General features: G+C 42.5%; 1 protein-coding gene across 2 annotated transcripts in view; it reads right to left on the bottom strand.

Annotated features, from left to right (window-relative positions):
* OSBP2 (oxysterol binding protein 2) overlaps positions 1 to 17111 on the bottom strand; it is a 278206-nt gene that overhangs the window by 195486 nt on the left and 65609 nt on the right. For both annotated transcript variants that reach the window (XM_027865466.1, XM_027865472.1), the window contains exon 3: positions 16869 to 16901. In XM_027865466.1, the coding sequence (XP_027721267.1) occupies positions 16869 to 16901 (33 nt within the window). The remainder of the gene's footprint in view (positions 1 to 16868; positions 16902 to 17111) is intronic.

Below are 17111 nucleotides of genomic sequence, written 5' to 3'. Positions count from 1 at the left end.
TTCTAAAACTATTCAAGTTCTTCATTTCTTTTTTAGGTTTTGCTTAGATTTAGCTATGTCTCAGAGGGGCAAATTGAGGTTCCTCACTATTACAGTAAAACTGTAATATGTAATATATGTAATATATACCTTACCAAATATGTAAGAAACTTTACTTTTCCTTTAAGAATTTAGATGCTGTGGCAGCTAGGTGGCGCAGTGGATAAAGCACCAGCCCTGGAGTCGGGAGGACCTGAGTTCAAATCCAGACTCAGACACAAAAACACTCACTAGTTGTGTGACTCTGGACAAGTCATTTAACCCCAACCACCTCACCAAAAAAAAGAAAAAAGAATTTAGATGCTATGACATATGATGCACAAGATTAGTGTCGATATTAATTCATTGTCTATGGTGCCTTTCAGAAAAATATAGTTACTTTTTATTAGCTCTATTTTTGTTGTTGCTTTGTATGAAATTATTACTACCCCCAGCATTTTATATCTCTGTATATCTTTCTGTTTAAAGCATGGTTTTTATAAACAACATATTGTTGGATTTTATTTTCTAATCCTTTCTTGCTATCTTCTCCCATTTCATAAATGAGTTCATCCCATTCACAGTTATGATTGCTAATTGTGTATTTCCCTCTTGTATTTTTCCTCGTCTTTTCCCCACTCCCTCTTTAAGAGTTTGTTTTGCTTCTGACTAATCCCTCCCCTAGATCTCTCCTGGATCTATTTTCCAGGTCAGTTGTTTTTCCAATGAGATATTTTACAATGTCACAAACTTTCATTCTTTTGGTTTTGTTTTATAATTTGATTTCTCATAAAGTCACTAGCTTCCAACTGCTCCATTCTAATTTTTAAGGAAGTATTTTCTTCAGTGGGCTTTTGGGCTTCCTTTTCCATTTGGCCAATTCTGCTTTTTAAGGCATTCTTCTCCTCATTGGCTTTTTGGACCTCTTTTGCCATTTGGGTTAGGCTATTTTTTAAGGTGTTACTTTCTTCAGTATTTTTGGGGTCTCCCTTTACAAGCTGTTGACTTACTTTTCATGATTTTCTTGCATCACTCTCATTTCTCTTCCCAGTTTTTCCTCCACTTCTCTTACTTGCTCCTCAAAATCCTTTTTGAGCTCTTCCATGGCCTGGGACCAATTCATATTTTTCTTGGAGGCTTTGGACGTAGGAGCTTTGACTTCATTGTCTTCTTCTGGTTGTACGTTTTGATCTTCTTTGTCACCAAAATAAGATTCTATTGTCTGACTTTTTTTGCTCTGTTTGCTCATAATCGCAGCCAACTATTTGACTTTTAAACTCTTTGTTAAGGTAGGGGTCTGCTTCTAGTGTGGAGAATGTACTGTCCCAAGCTTTGAGAGTTTTGTGCAGCTGGTTTTCAGAGATACTTTTAGAGACCTGTAAATTTTCAGTTCTTCCAAGGTGGTGTGATCAAAGGCAAGATGTTTAGTCCTTTCCTGGCCTGTGCTCTGGTCTATGAGAAACCACAAGCACTCTTTTCTGCCTTGGAACTGTGAGGAGGAGTCTACCACCACAAGCTCCACCACGCCAATGTTCCTCCTTGCCCCAGGACCGCCACCCAGACCTGTGACCCAGATCCAAGCATGGGCAAAGGAAGAGAATCCTGCCTCAGAGCCAGCAAAGAGATCCCTGCAACCCCCATCTGATCAGCCATTTGATCCCGCCTCTGTCTGTGAGCCAAGAGCTCCAAAAGCAGCCGCCGCCCGGGGCTATGTTGGGACTGGGGCAGGACGGAGCTCCTCTCTCACTGTGGTCCAACAGATCTTTCTTACTGACCTTCTAAGTTGTCTTTGGTGTTTGTGGGTTGAGAAGTCTGGAAATCACCACAGCTACTTGAGATTCAGTCCCCTGAGGCCTGCTCCCGGTTCGCTGAAGCCTGGTCTTCGCCTGCGTGGCCCACACTGAACTGCGCTCCTCTCCCAGCCCAGCACAATAGACCTTTTCCAATCAACCATCCAGATAGTCTTGGGCTGGAAATTTGTTTCACTCTGTCTCTTTGTGAGTTCTGCTGCTCTAGAATTTGTTTAGAGCCATTTTTTACAGGTATGTGGAAAGGTTTCGGGGAAAGATCAAGCAAGTCAAAGCTTTTACTCTGCCATCCTGGCTCTGCCCCCGTTTGAATATTTCTTGATGGTTTATGAAGTCACTAACTTCTATTTGGCCAATTCTCATTTTTATTTTCTTGGATAAGATTTTATACTTCTTGTTCCAAGCTGTTAAGCCTCTTTTCATGTCTTTCTTCTATAGCTCACATTTATTTTCCCCTTTTTTCCTCTACCACTTTCAGTTTTTTTGTTCTTTTTTAAAACTCTCCAAGGAATTCTGATTGGATTATGCCCAAGCTGCAATTTTCTGAGATTTGCTTTTAGATATCTTCAAGTCAATCTTTTTTCCTATGTTTCTGTCTTGAGCTTCCCTGCAGCCATAATAACTTTTAATGGAGGGATTCCTTTATTGTTTGCTCTTTCTTCCAGCCTACTTCTTGGCATTGAACTTATGTTAGTACTGGGCTCTTGTGCACTTTTGAGGAGAATGTCTGGCCTAAGCTTCTGTCCTCTTATGTCATTCTGCTGCTTTCATAATTCAGTCTGGGGGCCTGAAGTTTTCAGTGCTTCCAAAATGATGGGATTCCCCCAAGGGGAAGTCTGCTCACTGCCCTCCTGGTCTGAGCTCTGCAAATTCCTTACCCAGGTTTAGGTTGTTAGCTTGTCCTTGGTTGGGATTTTGAAGAGACTGCTGCTGGACTCAGCATGATCTTGGTGGGAGGCTGAACTGTAGGCTCCCCTTTGGTCTGAGACTCCTGCACTGGTTATTTCACTGCAGATTTCCACACTGGACTGGAGTAGTGGATCCCTGCTCTACTTCTGGGATCAAACCACAAAGCTGTGTTCACTTTTGAATTTATTCTTTTCTCAATACACAGGTAGGGCCTGCTATTACTACCTGTGTGACCTTGACCATGACCAGTCACTTAACTTTTCTGGTCTTCAAGTTTCTCATTTGTGAAATTAGAACCATGAACTAGGTTTCTTCTAAAGTACTTTGTAGTTTTAAATCTTTGATACTGTTATCTCCATAACAGCTTCTCCATAAGCTCTCCATGATATCCATGTGTAGATAACCCCTTAGTCTGACCAGGAGCTTGGACTGGGCAACAGGGCCACCATATTGCCTCCATTCTTGCATCCTGCTCTAGTTCATGGATCCCCTGGAATCTTACTATGCCAGTGAGTCCTGCCCTGGAGCCTGCCCTCAAATCTCTTGTAGTCTCTTGGTACTGTGAAGTTTCCCACACAGCATGCTCCTGGCCAGACCCCATCCCTAGCATCCAGAGACCTTTCTGTCTGTCCCTAAGCCACCCTGTACTGGAACAATGACTGTCACTTTTTTCCTCAGATTTCCTGATCAGAATTTGGTCTGATGATTTTTTAAATCTTTGTGAAGAAGTTTTTGTTGAGGTGGTACTTCTTACTGATACTCCACCATCCTTATTCTGCTTCCCTCACCTTGCAATCTGAAGCATAACATTTTAACTTAGAATGAAAATCTCTTAGGAGGTCAAAGAATTAAATTTCATGCTTTCCTCACAAAAATTTAGCGAGGCAGCCAGTATAAGTAACTTGTATAAGGTCACAAAGCTAGTAAGCACAGCCAAGACACAAACTCAATACTGTACACACATCTTTAAAAAAAAAATTAGGGGCAGCTAGATGGCGCAGTGGATAAAGCTCTGGCCGTGGAGTCAGGAGGACCTGAGTTCAAGTCCAGTCTCAGACACCTGACACTTACTAGCTGTGTGACCCTGGGTAACTCACTTAACCCCGACTGCCTCCCCAAAAACAAAAACAAAAAATGAATGAACAAGTAGTTTTATAAGGCAAACCTGACTCACTCATTTAAATGTTAGGTTGGGGAAGGCACTTTTCTTTGCAAAGGGCACAAGGACTAGCTCTGTATCTTAGAATATAACTTACCACCAAAGGTCACAGCTGGACACCAGGACTGGCATCCCTTTTTGGAGGACATAAAAACAAAGAATCTCAAAGTAAGAAGGAACCTCAGAGCTATATCCTCCAACTTCACACATTCCTGGCATCTGATAGAGAGCCTCTAATGGAAGCTATCTCATTATGTCCTACTTTGGGAAAGTTCTAATGGTGAGGAAGTTTGTCCTAACAGAAAACCTGTCTCTCTTATTCCAGATGATGGCGTGATGTGCGAAAGTACAAGCAAAGAAAGATAGTGCTTCTGGAGCCAAGGGAGAAGAAATCATTAAATGGAAAAGATTGAGCCACACTTAGATTCCCTATTAGTACCTTAAAATCAAAATGTCCAAAAACAAACATTATTACCATCCCTCAAAATCTGTTCCAGATATCACTATTTCTACCTGGTATACTCAGTCACCCTGTTTCTCATATTCTAAACTTCAAGGTAATCTGTGACTGAGTCTCTCTCTCTCCCCCTCTTCTTCCTTCCCTCCCTCCATCTTTCTGTCTTGTCTCTTCTCCTCTCTCTCTCCCTTTTTCATTTCTCTTAATATAACATCATGCTTTTAAAAGGTAAATTTAAAAACTGAGTCTTGTCGTAGCAATTTTCTTTTTTGGGTAAGGCAATCAGGGTTAAGTGACTTGCCCAAGGTCACACAGCTAGTACGTGTCAAGTGTTTGGTCTGAGGCTGAATTTGAACTCAGGTCCTCCTGACTTCAGGGCTGGTGCTCTATCCACTGCGCCATCTAGCTGCCCCTTGTCATAGTAATTTAAAGAGCATTCTTCAAATCTTGTCTCCTCAGTGTGTTAAAAGCAAGTGAAAGTATCTATAACTATCCAAATATGTTTGCTTTTGTAAAATGCACAAAAAAAAATTACAAGAGAAGAAAGAGCTTATGGAGAAGCTGTTATGGAGATAACAGTATCAAAGATTTAAAACTACAAAGTACTTTAGAAGAAACCTAGTTCATGGTTCTAATTTCACAAATGAGAAACTTGAAGACCAGAAAAGTTAAGTGACTGGTCATGGTCAAGGTCACACAGGTAGTAAGCAGCAAAGTGGGATTTAACTTAGATCCTCTGACTGCACATCTATATGGAGGCCTGAGGAGAATCAGTTCAGGATATCTGAAAATAGAAAGGACGACTTTATTAAGTGGTGAATTCTCGTCAATAGAGTTGTTCCCCTTGAGAGGATGAATGTCAATCTGTCCAGGATGCTTTAAGGGGATTCCTATATCAGGCAGTAAAGTTAACTAGATAATCTTAGGTTCCTTTCAAATATAGAGGTCTATTATTATAAACAGAGGCATATCGTAAACAGAGAACATAAAAAGTGAGCCTACTAAATGTTACCACACGTACAATAGTTTCTATTAGAACCTCTTGCTGTAATACTTCCCAATCACTGTCCACATCTTGAAGGTACAAAGAAATGAGAGGCATGGGGCGCGGTATCCCCAGGACAGTATGTTGTTTGATGGACATTAAAAAGGGACCACACAATGCCTGGCATCTCTCTCTTCCCATGGACATGTTCTTCTTTATCATGGATATTCTGACTCTTGGGATAGTCCAGGGATCAGAGATGGCAGCATATGAGTTACAATCATGCTCCCAGTGGCCTGGCTGGAGCAATGTTGGCAGAGAAGCTGGCCCATGGACATAAGACTTGCGGAAGGCCTGCCCAGTATTGTAAGATTATCATTAATCACATTGTCCACAGATAGTGGCAGGTATATATGGTGGGCCAGAACATTCACCTTACCCTATCACCTTAAAAGTGAGACACTTGAAAAAAAAAATAGGCTTTAATTGTATCTGTGAGAAATCAGGAGCAGAAAGGGTTGGGGTGGGGAATGGAGTAGCAGAGTGAAGATTTCAGATCTTAATTTGACATTCTGCTTAGTCTATATGTGAGTAAACTTTTTGTGGTCACATGAAGCTAACAGAGAGATTAAGATCTTGTGGGAGTAGGAGTTCAAGCTGTTTTACAGGTTATGACTTACTGTTGGGAAGTGATCATATTTTAAAATCACATGTAAAATCTGGGATGATATTGAAAAAGAAAAATCTGGGGAGATCCAGACCAAGCAGGTCTGTTCCATTCAAGTGCAAGTACTCCAGCTGGTAAGTGAGGGCTAAGAGCATCCTTTGATGGCTGTCCCAGATGCAGCAAGGACCAGAGTCCTGTAGGCACAGGGACGAAGGCAGCTTGAGCTCCCAGAGCCACTTGGCCTGCAGGCACAGGACCTTAAACAGAGCATGGGAATATACCTTTCACATATGCAACACGCTCACAAAGACTGTAATATTTGTTGAGTAACATTGTGCCTCTTTGGCGTGGAACTTCAGAAATTCAAAAAGGGTTAATGTGGCAGGAATGGTCTTTATTAAACTGGCAGTCCAATCAATCCTGGGAAGGATTGGTTCAAATTGGGTTTTTCACATATGATGTCACTGTCATGTGGCCCACACTGCCCACCATTCTGAACACATCCCACACTCTACTAGCTTTAAGTAGTCCTAAAAGATGGCAGGGCAGCTGAGGAATGATGCAAGTGAGGGGGAGGGAGGTGAGTGGAGTGGAGGAATGTAGTATTGACATGCCTGTCATCCTGGACACAGCAAGAGAAAACATAAGATCCTAGTCCTTGGGCAATGGAGTTCTCTCTCTCCATTATCACAGTCCATGACTCCATGAGCTGAGTCAGCCAACAGTGACAGTTCTCTTAGGCAAGCAGTTGTGCAAAAACTCTGGTAAAGCATTAGGGTATGATCCCTGGAGAAAGTAGGTGGTTTCTGAACACCATTCATGTACATTAATTGTAAAACATGACAGAAGTAACAGGTGTTATGAAGAAAACAGAGCAATAAGGACAGCATGTTTCTGTGCCCTAGAAAGAACATTTATGCTACTAAAGAGAAGCTCACCAAGGTACCAGCTGTAATACACTTACTAATTACACATTTACTAAGCATCTATGTGCATAGCCACTTGCTAGAAGTTATGGGCAACAGAAAGATGAACAAGAAATGATCTCTGACCTCAAGAAGATTACAGTCGAAAAGTGGCCTACTTCTTAACCACCTTATGTAAAAATGAGGAGAAAGGAGAGGGAATGTGGGGTGGAATGGTCATAGAATGGACACTAGGAACATAAATTTGTTCACCAAATAATTGTATGTTGAAACTGAAGTACCCAAAATTCCAAGATCACAGAATCTGAAAGTTGGAAGGGCCCTGAGAAGCCGTCTAGTTGAACCCATACATGAAAGTAAGCCCCCACCCATAATATACTGGACAAGTGATCATCTAGCCTTCACCTGAAAACCTCCAAAGAGCAGGCACCTACAACCTCTCCAGACAGCCCATTCTACCTTCCAACAGCTCTAATGGTTAGCACATTTTTCTAAACTGGCCTTCCTGATGTTCCCCCTGCCCCACTATGGTTCTTGGTTTCCGTTTTCTAGGAATAAAAACAACACATGAAAGCCCTTCAAATACCTGAAGACAGCACTCATGTCCCCCAACTCTTCTCAGCTACACTTCCTTCACAGGATAGAAACTTGACTACTGCCTAACCTAGATTGCCTTGAGAAGGATGAGGAGGAGACATAGATCAAATTGTGATTTTTCCGTGGCCCCCTCCCCTGCTTGGACCTCACAGGTCTAACTCTGATTCTATAATTGAATAAACTTTGGTCCAGATGAAGAGAAAATAATCCTCTTGCTCTGTGCTCCAACCAAACCACACTTAAAGTATGTCGTCCAGTTCTGGGAGCCACACTTTTAGAAGGACACTGACAAGTTGGAGTTCATGCCCAGGAAAATGACCAAAATGGGAAAAGGACTCTTGTCTTATGGATGATGGGGTACAGGCCCAAGATGGGCCCTAAGAAACCCCCTCCTTACTTGGTCAAGGAAGTCTCTAGCAGTTGTCTGAGGCCATAATCCTATCAACTGGCCTATGCCTAATCTCCTAATTCTTTGTTACCCTTAATTGAGCCTAGTGTTCCATTGCCTATTACCTCCTGAGGGCCCCTCACACCACTTCCCACCTTTGATCCTATCCAGACCTCCCAAAGTGACCTCCCAGTCACTCCCATCAAGACAGTCCTTCTCCCAGACCCCTCCTACAGTCACCCCAAACTACGTGGCCACTTCTAGATCCTTCCCACAATCTTTCTGTATATAAGGTCTATCTTGTCTCCATTAAGGTGCTGTGATTCTTAAAGTCTAACCAATGCTCAGATTCCTCAAGAGTCTAGCCAATAGCTGAGACTTGCTCAAGCCTGCTTGTCTTTTACCAGGGTTACAAATGTTTAGATTCCTTAAGAGTCTGGCTAATATGGCGGATTCATTAAATCTCAACCAACCTCCGATCGATGTTCTATTAAACCTTGTCTTTGGCTGAAAGAAGGCTTGAGTCGAATTTGTTCGGGCAGGATCCATGTGCCGTGATTTTGGGGTCCCAGCACTCCTAAACTTCAAAAGGCAGGCATGGGGATTTGGGGAAAGAGCTGACCTCTTCTTAGAACTTTTCTCAGGCTTTATACTGATCTGAGATGCCTCACTGGTAACTCTCTTCAATATCTCCCTTCACTATCACAACTTCATTCACCCTTGGATACTCAAAATTATGCTGGAAATAATCAGCCTCTCAAATCCACAACCTCAGAATTTGCACTCCCTTCCCCACTCCCTCCTCTAAAATTGGTTCTTTCTTTTATATAAATTCTCAGGGTATGACCAGTGTCTCTCCCACAACGTTTCTGACTTCTTGGTGCAATTAAAAAAAGTCTTAATATAAGTAATTATTTTTAAACGTATAGGATAATCACCAGAGCTCTACCCTCACACTCTCCATCCACTTTTATATCATCTGTCCTCAGCAGACACAAGAGTGTTGGACCACATCCATCGTCCCAAATCCAGGATCAAGTGTTAGTGACTTGCGGAGGCTCTGCATTATCTTTCTGAATGCCTTCCCCGGTGCCTTTTGAGCAATAAGTCTTGGGAAAGTTTGTAGTTTGCAGTTTGTAATCAAATCCAGAAATTAACATTATTCCTTCTCTAGAAATTGTGAACTTCCACTGTAGCAAGAAAAAGGGAAGGAAAAGAAAAACTGACCTCCAGGTCCAATCCTCAGAGACCGTCTTCTCTTCTAGACCTGGGGAGAAATACAACTCCCAGGTCTTCAGGGACTTGGCCTCCTCCCATCCCGCCAATAAACTGGGCATAGTTAATCAACTATGCAACACATGCATAATGCTAATATAAAACAAATAAATGGACGAGAGGAAAAACAATAAAACAAGAGCATGCAGCAATTAACATGTGTATCAATAAACACATGTAATTATAATAATACCTGAAAGAATTCAAAGAACAAGGAAAAGGATCAATATGTCAAAAAAAAAATTATAGCAGTTTCTTTTATAGTAACCAAGAATCTGAAACTATGGGGTAGCCTCCTACTGGGGAATGGCTAAACAAATGATGGTATGTGAATGGAACACTATTGTGCCATAATAGCACTGTGCCTATCACAGAGTGTTTAATAAATGCTTGCTTCCTTTCTTATTTTCTTTCATAAGACATGACAAAAAAGATAGTTTTATAGGAAATTGGGAAGACTTCTATTAATTGACACAGAGTGAAGTGGGTAGAGCTAGAAGAATAATTTATATGACAACACCATTATAAAGAAAAACAACTTCAAAGACTTTAGAACCACAATCAAGCACGAGTCCAGAGAAACGAGAAACTGAAAATGCAGAACGAGATACACATTTTTGGACACAGGCAAGTGGGAATTTATTTTTCTAGACTATTTGCTTGTTGGGAAGATTTTGGTTTTCATTTTTAATTTGCTGGAGAAGTGATTAATGCATGTTCAATGATGGGACATGCTACATGTGCTCAGTGCCTCTATTAGTGTCTCCCCATGTGGAAACCTGCTTCTGAGAAGGCTGTAATGACGTTCAACTGAAGGGCTGGAGGATCTGCAAGCATGAATGGAGCCTCTCTGACTGGTTTCAGTCAGCTCATTCCAGGGTGAAAAGAGGGCTCTTTCATTGGCTGTGGAGGTGTCCACAGAAGCCTGGTGCTCTTGGAGGAGCTCCATGTTGGTGTGGTTTGCTCTTCATTCTCTAAGAGGACATGACATCAGGAAGATGATGCCATGACCTACAGGTGAACTGGATTTAAGTGAGGCAGGCCTGCGCATAAAGTCACCAGCCTCACTTTCTCCTCCAGAGCCACCTGGGTCCAGTGGTCAGGCACAGAACCTGACGACTACAGATGGCCCTGGACGCAGTGGGAGACCTCGGCCTCTTCGAGCCAAGGTCTTTCCAAGGTCTCAGCCTGACCGAGCACCACCCATGTAATGATTAAGGCTAGGTAAGAAATGAACGAGACAAAGAACGGCCTCCTTTACTTAGTCAAAAAAAAAAAATCAATCTGGGAGGGGAAGAGCCTCAGAGTCTGGTCAAAACAGAAACAACTGCTATCCACATTCACTGTGAGCCATCAGGGCCCAAACAACGACCACTAAGCGCTGTTTGGGCTGGGACCTACTGTTGGCCAATCAATGAGAGCCAAAGTGAATTGGGTTTAAGGCATGGTCCTTAAGAAAGAAATCTAGCCCATAAACTCCAAGATATCTTGTGAGGTTTCAGCGATCAAAATTTACATTCCTTTAGGAAGAGCACCTGCAGGTAAGGGTATGATACCCCATGTGGACAGAGGGAGAGAAAGAAGGGAAGGGACGTCTTGACGCCAATCGAGGTCTGAATGGATTGGATCCTCCCTCCATCCCTCTGTATTCCAGCATTCAAGAGTCCAGGTTTGCAGTCAGAACGGCATCAATGTCCTGAGGACCATGGAGTGACCTTCAGGCCTTGAGCCCAGCACAAATGAGACAAGCACACATCTGGCAGCAAAGTTACTTGTGGGTGTGAACTCGATGGGACAGGTGCCATTGGGGAACTGAGCTAAGCTAAACCTTTCCCAGAGACAGAGGTGGTATGGGTAATGAAGACAGCATGTCAATAGCTAGGTATCCACAAAATACACAGGATGTAGATGGAAGGCAATATTGACAAGAGATTGCTATTGTTCAGTTGTTTCAGGTATGTCTGACTCTCCATGATTCCATTTGAGGTTTTTTTGGCAAAGATCCTAGAAGTGGTTTGCTGTTTCCTTCTCCAGCTCATTTTACAGAAGAGGAACTGAGGCAAAGAGGGTGAAATGACTTGCCCAGGGTCACACAGCTAGTAAGTGTCTGAGGCCAGATTTGAACTCAGGAAGATGAGTCTTCCTGACCCCAGGTTTGGCACTCTATCCACTGCTCCACCTTTTCTATGAGAGAAGGCACTACAATGTGGGGACTAAGAAAGGCCTTCCACAGCAGGTAAAATTTGAATTGAGTCTTGAAGGAAACCTCAGAAGCTAAGAGGCTGAGGTGAAAGGGGAGAGCATGACAGCCTTCCAGGCCAAAACAATGGAGAGATGGGTGATGGAGCACCATATATTTAATCTGTAAGGCCCATGTAACTGGACCTAGGGTGTGCTGAGAAGAATTAAGCAGAAGAAAACTAGAAAGATGGGAAGGGACAAGGTTATAAAGAACTTTAAATGCCAAAGAGTCTATCTTTGACCCTGGAAATAATAGGGAACCAGTAAAGTTTACTAATGGCAAAAAGGATGTGGTCAGACCTTTGCTGCTAAGGAAACAATGGGTCCTGAAGCAGGGAGACTAGGTAGAAGGCTACTGCAATAGCCCAGGAGGGAGGCAGTGAGGGCCTGGACCAGGGTGGAAGCTGTGGGAGTTGAAAGAGGACCTACAGAAGAGATGTGGTGAAAGCAGAAAGGATAGACCTGGCAACGGGCTGAGTAAGAGTGACAAGTTGAGGGTGACTCTAAGGCTGCAGAACTCTGTGACTAGGAGGATGAAGGTGCCCTTGACAGATTAAGGGAGAGTGTTGGGGGAGAGGTAATGAATTTTGTTTTGGGCATGCTGAATTTGAAATGCCCATGCGACCATCCAATTCAAGATGTCAAAAAGGCAGCATGTGACTGGAGAAGAGACAAGCGCTAGACATACAGGCCTGGGATCCAGACATCACCATGGGAAGCAATAACACGAACAATTCCCAGGAACAACCAACAGAGTAAGGCAATTAGATGGGGAAAGGGAAGGAAACAAGCACTTATTAAGTACCCACTATGTGCCAGGCACTGTGCCAAGCATTTTACAAACATCTCATTTCATCTTCACAACAACACAGTGAGGTAGGTGCAATGCAAACTTCATTGCATCAATCAAACTGCATCAGTCAAAATCTCTGTTGTAGTGACTTGAGAAACAATTGAGGGAGAATCCCTGAGGGAGGATGGCCATCTAAATGGCTGCAAGAAGTTCAATGTAACAAAAGCACAAGTTGAATCCAATGTGAAATCAAAGGTTTGTGAATATAATGAATGATAGAACGGCTGGACCAAGAGGTGACCTCCAAATTGATGGGCCAATTATATGCTTATGTACTTTCGGAGTCTGGATTACTTCTCCCAAAAAATCTATAAACCATTACAGGAAAATATATCGAAAGGCAAAAAGGGTGTGCCAAACATTCCAGGGGTGCAAAAAGCAACTATCAATTCAGTGATTACCGAACAAGCCACTCAAAAAAAGCCATAGCATTTACACCTCCTTTATCATCACAAGCCTTTGACTCGGTTCCACACTCATGGTTTAGTTGAGTACTGCAAACACATAAAATAAATCTAAGCTCAATGAGAAAAGTAGAGGATTTGATAACTTAACCAACACAATAATCTTAAGAACTGATATAAAAACTAGCATTTTTCAAAGAGAAAATTTAGGCCCACTACACCTCTGCCTCACTTTATACCTATTATAGTCACCTACGAGAATTGAATATGGCTTTCAATTCAAGAAACATGAAGTGCCTACTATGTGATGAGGTCTCTACTAAGCACTTTACATATATTATCCCATTTGATCAAAACACCTTAATAATCATTTGATGAACATGGAATATAGAAAGTTATATGACTTCACAGAAGAACACATTATACAAATTATTTTATCTTGTGGACACTTTCTCTAATGTTACCAAAATGTGATTTGAACTCAATAATATCTGTAAAGCACTTGGCACAATTCTTGGCACTTAACAAATGCTTATTCCCTTCCCTATAAGTGGAAAATTCTTAATGTATACCAAGGAAGGGTAGAGATTGAAAGCTTTGAGCTTAATCTGGAGGTGTGTTTATTTGGGACTTGTGAAGTTTCTTCTAGAAGGATTTCTGTAAATACTTACCCTGTTTATCAGGTGCTCTGAGAATAACTATCAAGCCCCCTCCTCCTTTTTGATGAAGTGGTGTTAATTTTTTTATAGCCGCCTTGAGGTCATGAGCCCCATATTTTATTGACGTTGTACTGGTTTTTTTTATAACACCTTCTAGATTCATGTCATTAATTTTATTATGCTGTTAGTACAAGTTAAGACTCAAAGCACATAGGTGTTAATTATTATAAACATAGTCTTCACCTTTAGTTTTAGCTTCAGGATAACAGTTTATTAACATTCATAGCCTTAGCTTCTCTTTGTGCCTTTTTACCTTGAGCCTATTTTCAGTGTGTCTGCTTACAGATCCCTTGCTCTTCTCAAAACCAGACATAGGGCTCATGACCTCAAGCTGGCTATAGAAAAATTAACACCACTTCATCAAAAAGGAGGAGGGGGCTTGATAGCTATTCTCAGAGCACCTGATAAACAGGTTAAGTATTTATAGAAATCCTTCTAGAAGAAACTTCACAAGTCCCAAATAAACACAAACACTAGGGATGCCCAACTGGTTTGGTCTAATGGAATCAAACGCGGAGCTGATGAAATGGCTACGTCCAAGAGTGGAATCAACACGTGTTCCATTGGGCAACACCTACATAAACTCAACGAGCATTATGTCAACAAAGCAGAGCTCAATAAGTGAGTAGCTGCGTCATGCAGACCTGTTTTCTGACAGTGGTTCAGAATCAGGTCATTGCTACCAGCAATGGACCAAGACGCTGTCTACTCTAAGCACTGAATTTATTAGAAAGAAAGACCAAAGCCATCCCTGCCATCTAAGAGCCCATATTCTAATAGGGGAGACAAAATGGAAGCAACATGGTACATACAATGGAGTAGATGGAAGGTAATCTTAGAGAAGAGGACTCTAACAGCTAGGGACATCAGAAAAAGGCTCCTATAGAGGATATTAAGTCATTTTTCAGTCGTGTGCGACTCTCACTCTCCATGACCCCATTTGGGGTTTTCTTGATAGAGATACTGGAGTGGTTTGCCATTTCCCTCTCCAGCTCATTTTACAGATAAGAAATTGAGGCAAACAGGGTGAAGTGACTTGCCCAGGATCACAATGATAGCAAGTGTCTGAGGCTGGATTTGAACTCAGGAAGATGAATCTTCCTGACTCCAGGCCCAGCTCTCTATGCACTATGGCACCACCTAGGTGCCCCTACTCAGAAAGTGAGCTAAGCCTTAAAGAAAGCAGGGAACCCCCAAGAGGCTGAGGTGAAAAGGGAGAGCATTCCAGGCACAAGGGACAACCAGTGCAAAGGCATGAAGATGAAAGATGGAGTGTTGTGTGAAAGGAATGGCAGGAAGGCCAGTGTAGCTAGATGGCTGAACACATGGAGGGGAGTGCCTATCAGATCACTCCTTTGCTGGATCTCCATCCATGTCAGCCCACTAACTGTGAGTGTCACTCTAGGTTCTGCCCTCAGCAGCCCTATATGTCCTCTCACTTAGTGACCTCGTCAGCTCCCACGGATTCTATTAACATCTTTATACAAATGACTCCCAGATCTACATATCAAGCCCTGGCATCTCTCCTGAGCTCCAGACACGTCACCAACTGCCTCCTGAACATCTCAATTTTGATATGCAGCAGGGATCCTAGGCTGAACGTGCTCAGAATACATCTCACTGCCTTTCTTCCAAAGCTCCGCTTCTTCTGAACTTCCATATTCCTATCTAGAGCACCACCATCCTCCCAATCCCCCAGGCTCTCAACATCTAGGTCATTCTTGATTCTTTTCTCTCTCTCTTACCACCCTCCATTCAGTCTACAACCAAATCTTGTCATTGCTACCTTCATGACATCTCTAGTATTCACCTACTAAGTCACCAACCTAGAGCAGGCCTTCATCACTTCTTGCCTGGACTCCTGTGATCACCTCCTAGCCAGTGTCCTTGCCTCATGCTTCACACAGTTACGTAGGTGATTTTCCTAAAGCCTAGCTCTAACCATGGCACAACCCTAGTCAATAAATTCCAATGATTCCTTATTACCTCTGGGGTCAAATATAAAATCTTATTTGGCACTTAAAGCTCTTAAAGTCTGGCCCTTTCCCACCTTTCCTATTTCTGCACTCCATGATTCAGCCAATACTGGCTGACTTACTGATCGTCACACAGGAGGTCCCATCTCTGTGCCTTCACATTGGCCGTCCCCATGTCAAGAATATTCTCCCTCCCAACTTCTGCCTCTTTGAATCTGTGGCTTCCTTCAAGACTTGCTTCAAATGAAACTTGTGGCAGACAACCTTTTCTGGCATGAAATCCTATGCAGGCGTCCAGAGACCAAAGAAAACAGACACCTATCACTAGCACTCACTTCCCTCTTGGATCCTGAGCCCTGAGTCACAAAGGTGCTTTCCCGTGTGACCAAGCCTTATCCTGACACCCAGACTTTCCTTCTTCTACATTAACATCCTTTGCCTCAGAGTGACTTCATGACAGAAATCAAGTGGTCGTCTCATCCCATTTCTGCCATGAATTTGCTGTCTGACTTTAAGGCAGGGATTTTCCCCTCTGGATCACAGATAATTCATTGTAACATGAAAGCTGTCATGTAGATGATCTATGGTCCTCTCCAGGTCCAAGATTCAAGGTTTTTAAGATTTAACCATATCAACTGCATGAAGTTTAGGGCACATTAAGGTAATTTCGCAGCATCAGAAAGAGCTGGACTACCTCGGAAGATGAGTAACAGAACTAAACATGAAAGAATGGGAGAATATTCTTTTAATTCCTAGTATCCTTGGGAATCAAATTTAAATCCCAGTACTCTCGCAGACACAGTATGCATAGTGGGTAGAATTTGGGGCCTGGAGTCAGGAAGACATGTCTTCAGATCCTACCTCTGACACTGATGTATGATCCTGGGCATCACTTCATGTGCCTGAAACAATTCCCTCAGATTTATCTACCGTTGGCATTGGTGAAGGAGTTCCAGAAGAAAGGGAAATTTTGAAAGCATGAAAGTAATGAGTGAAGTCATCACTGAGACTAAATAAATTCAGTCTTGGAAAATGACCAGGGATAGACCAGAATGAAAGACAGCAAGCACATTCAGATCTTTCAAAGAAAGGCTCAATAACCTTTGGCTTCTTCTGTACACAAAGGTCAGGAAGACAGAACCTGTCTGAACCATATGCTGACTAGCTACGTCAAGGGCTTAACATGGGAATAACAGACGCTGAGAACGGTTCCTGCATTTCACCCTATTATTGGCCTGCTTTGGCTGAATTTATATTTGTCCCCAAAATCAGGGCCAGTCCTTTAACTCCTCACAGTTTTTCCTTTTGTCCAGTTACGAGGTTTTAGATCATGCTCTAAATCTGCTTCTTGAGTCTGATCTGAAGAAGCCTGATGAAATGCCCTGATTTGTCCAGGTTGGCCAACCCAAATCCTGACAGAAAAGCATGCATAGAAACCCCCCCTACTATAACTTCACTGCTGTTTATGAGAGCCCCATGCAAGTACCTCCTGTGAGCACTGACTGCAATTCCCGATTTCCTTTAAAAAAAAAGAGAGAGAGAGAAAGTCTCACTGCTATATAATCTATGGAATCTGGAAAAACAGTAGGCATTTATAAAATGCAAAAACTCACACACAAAGGCTAGCACACACTGGACAGGAATGATCCTGGCTCCCCCGAGCCAAGTCCCCACTACAGTTAAGAAAACCTCTTTAATCCCCCTCCCAGTTGTTTGGTTGTTCAGACTT

Source organism: Vombatus ursinus, unplaced genomic scaffold, assembly GCF_900497805.2.
Source record: "Vombatus ursinus unplaced genomic scaffold, bare-nosed wombat genome assembly UNPS02001287.1, whole genome shotgun sequence".
NCBI lineage: Eukaryota > Metazoa > Chordata > Mammalia > Diprotodontia > Vombatidae > Vombatus > Vombatus ursinus.
This window is presented reverse-complemented; position numbering and strand designations above follow the sequence as displayed.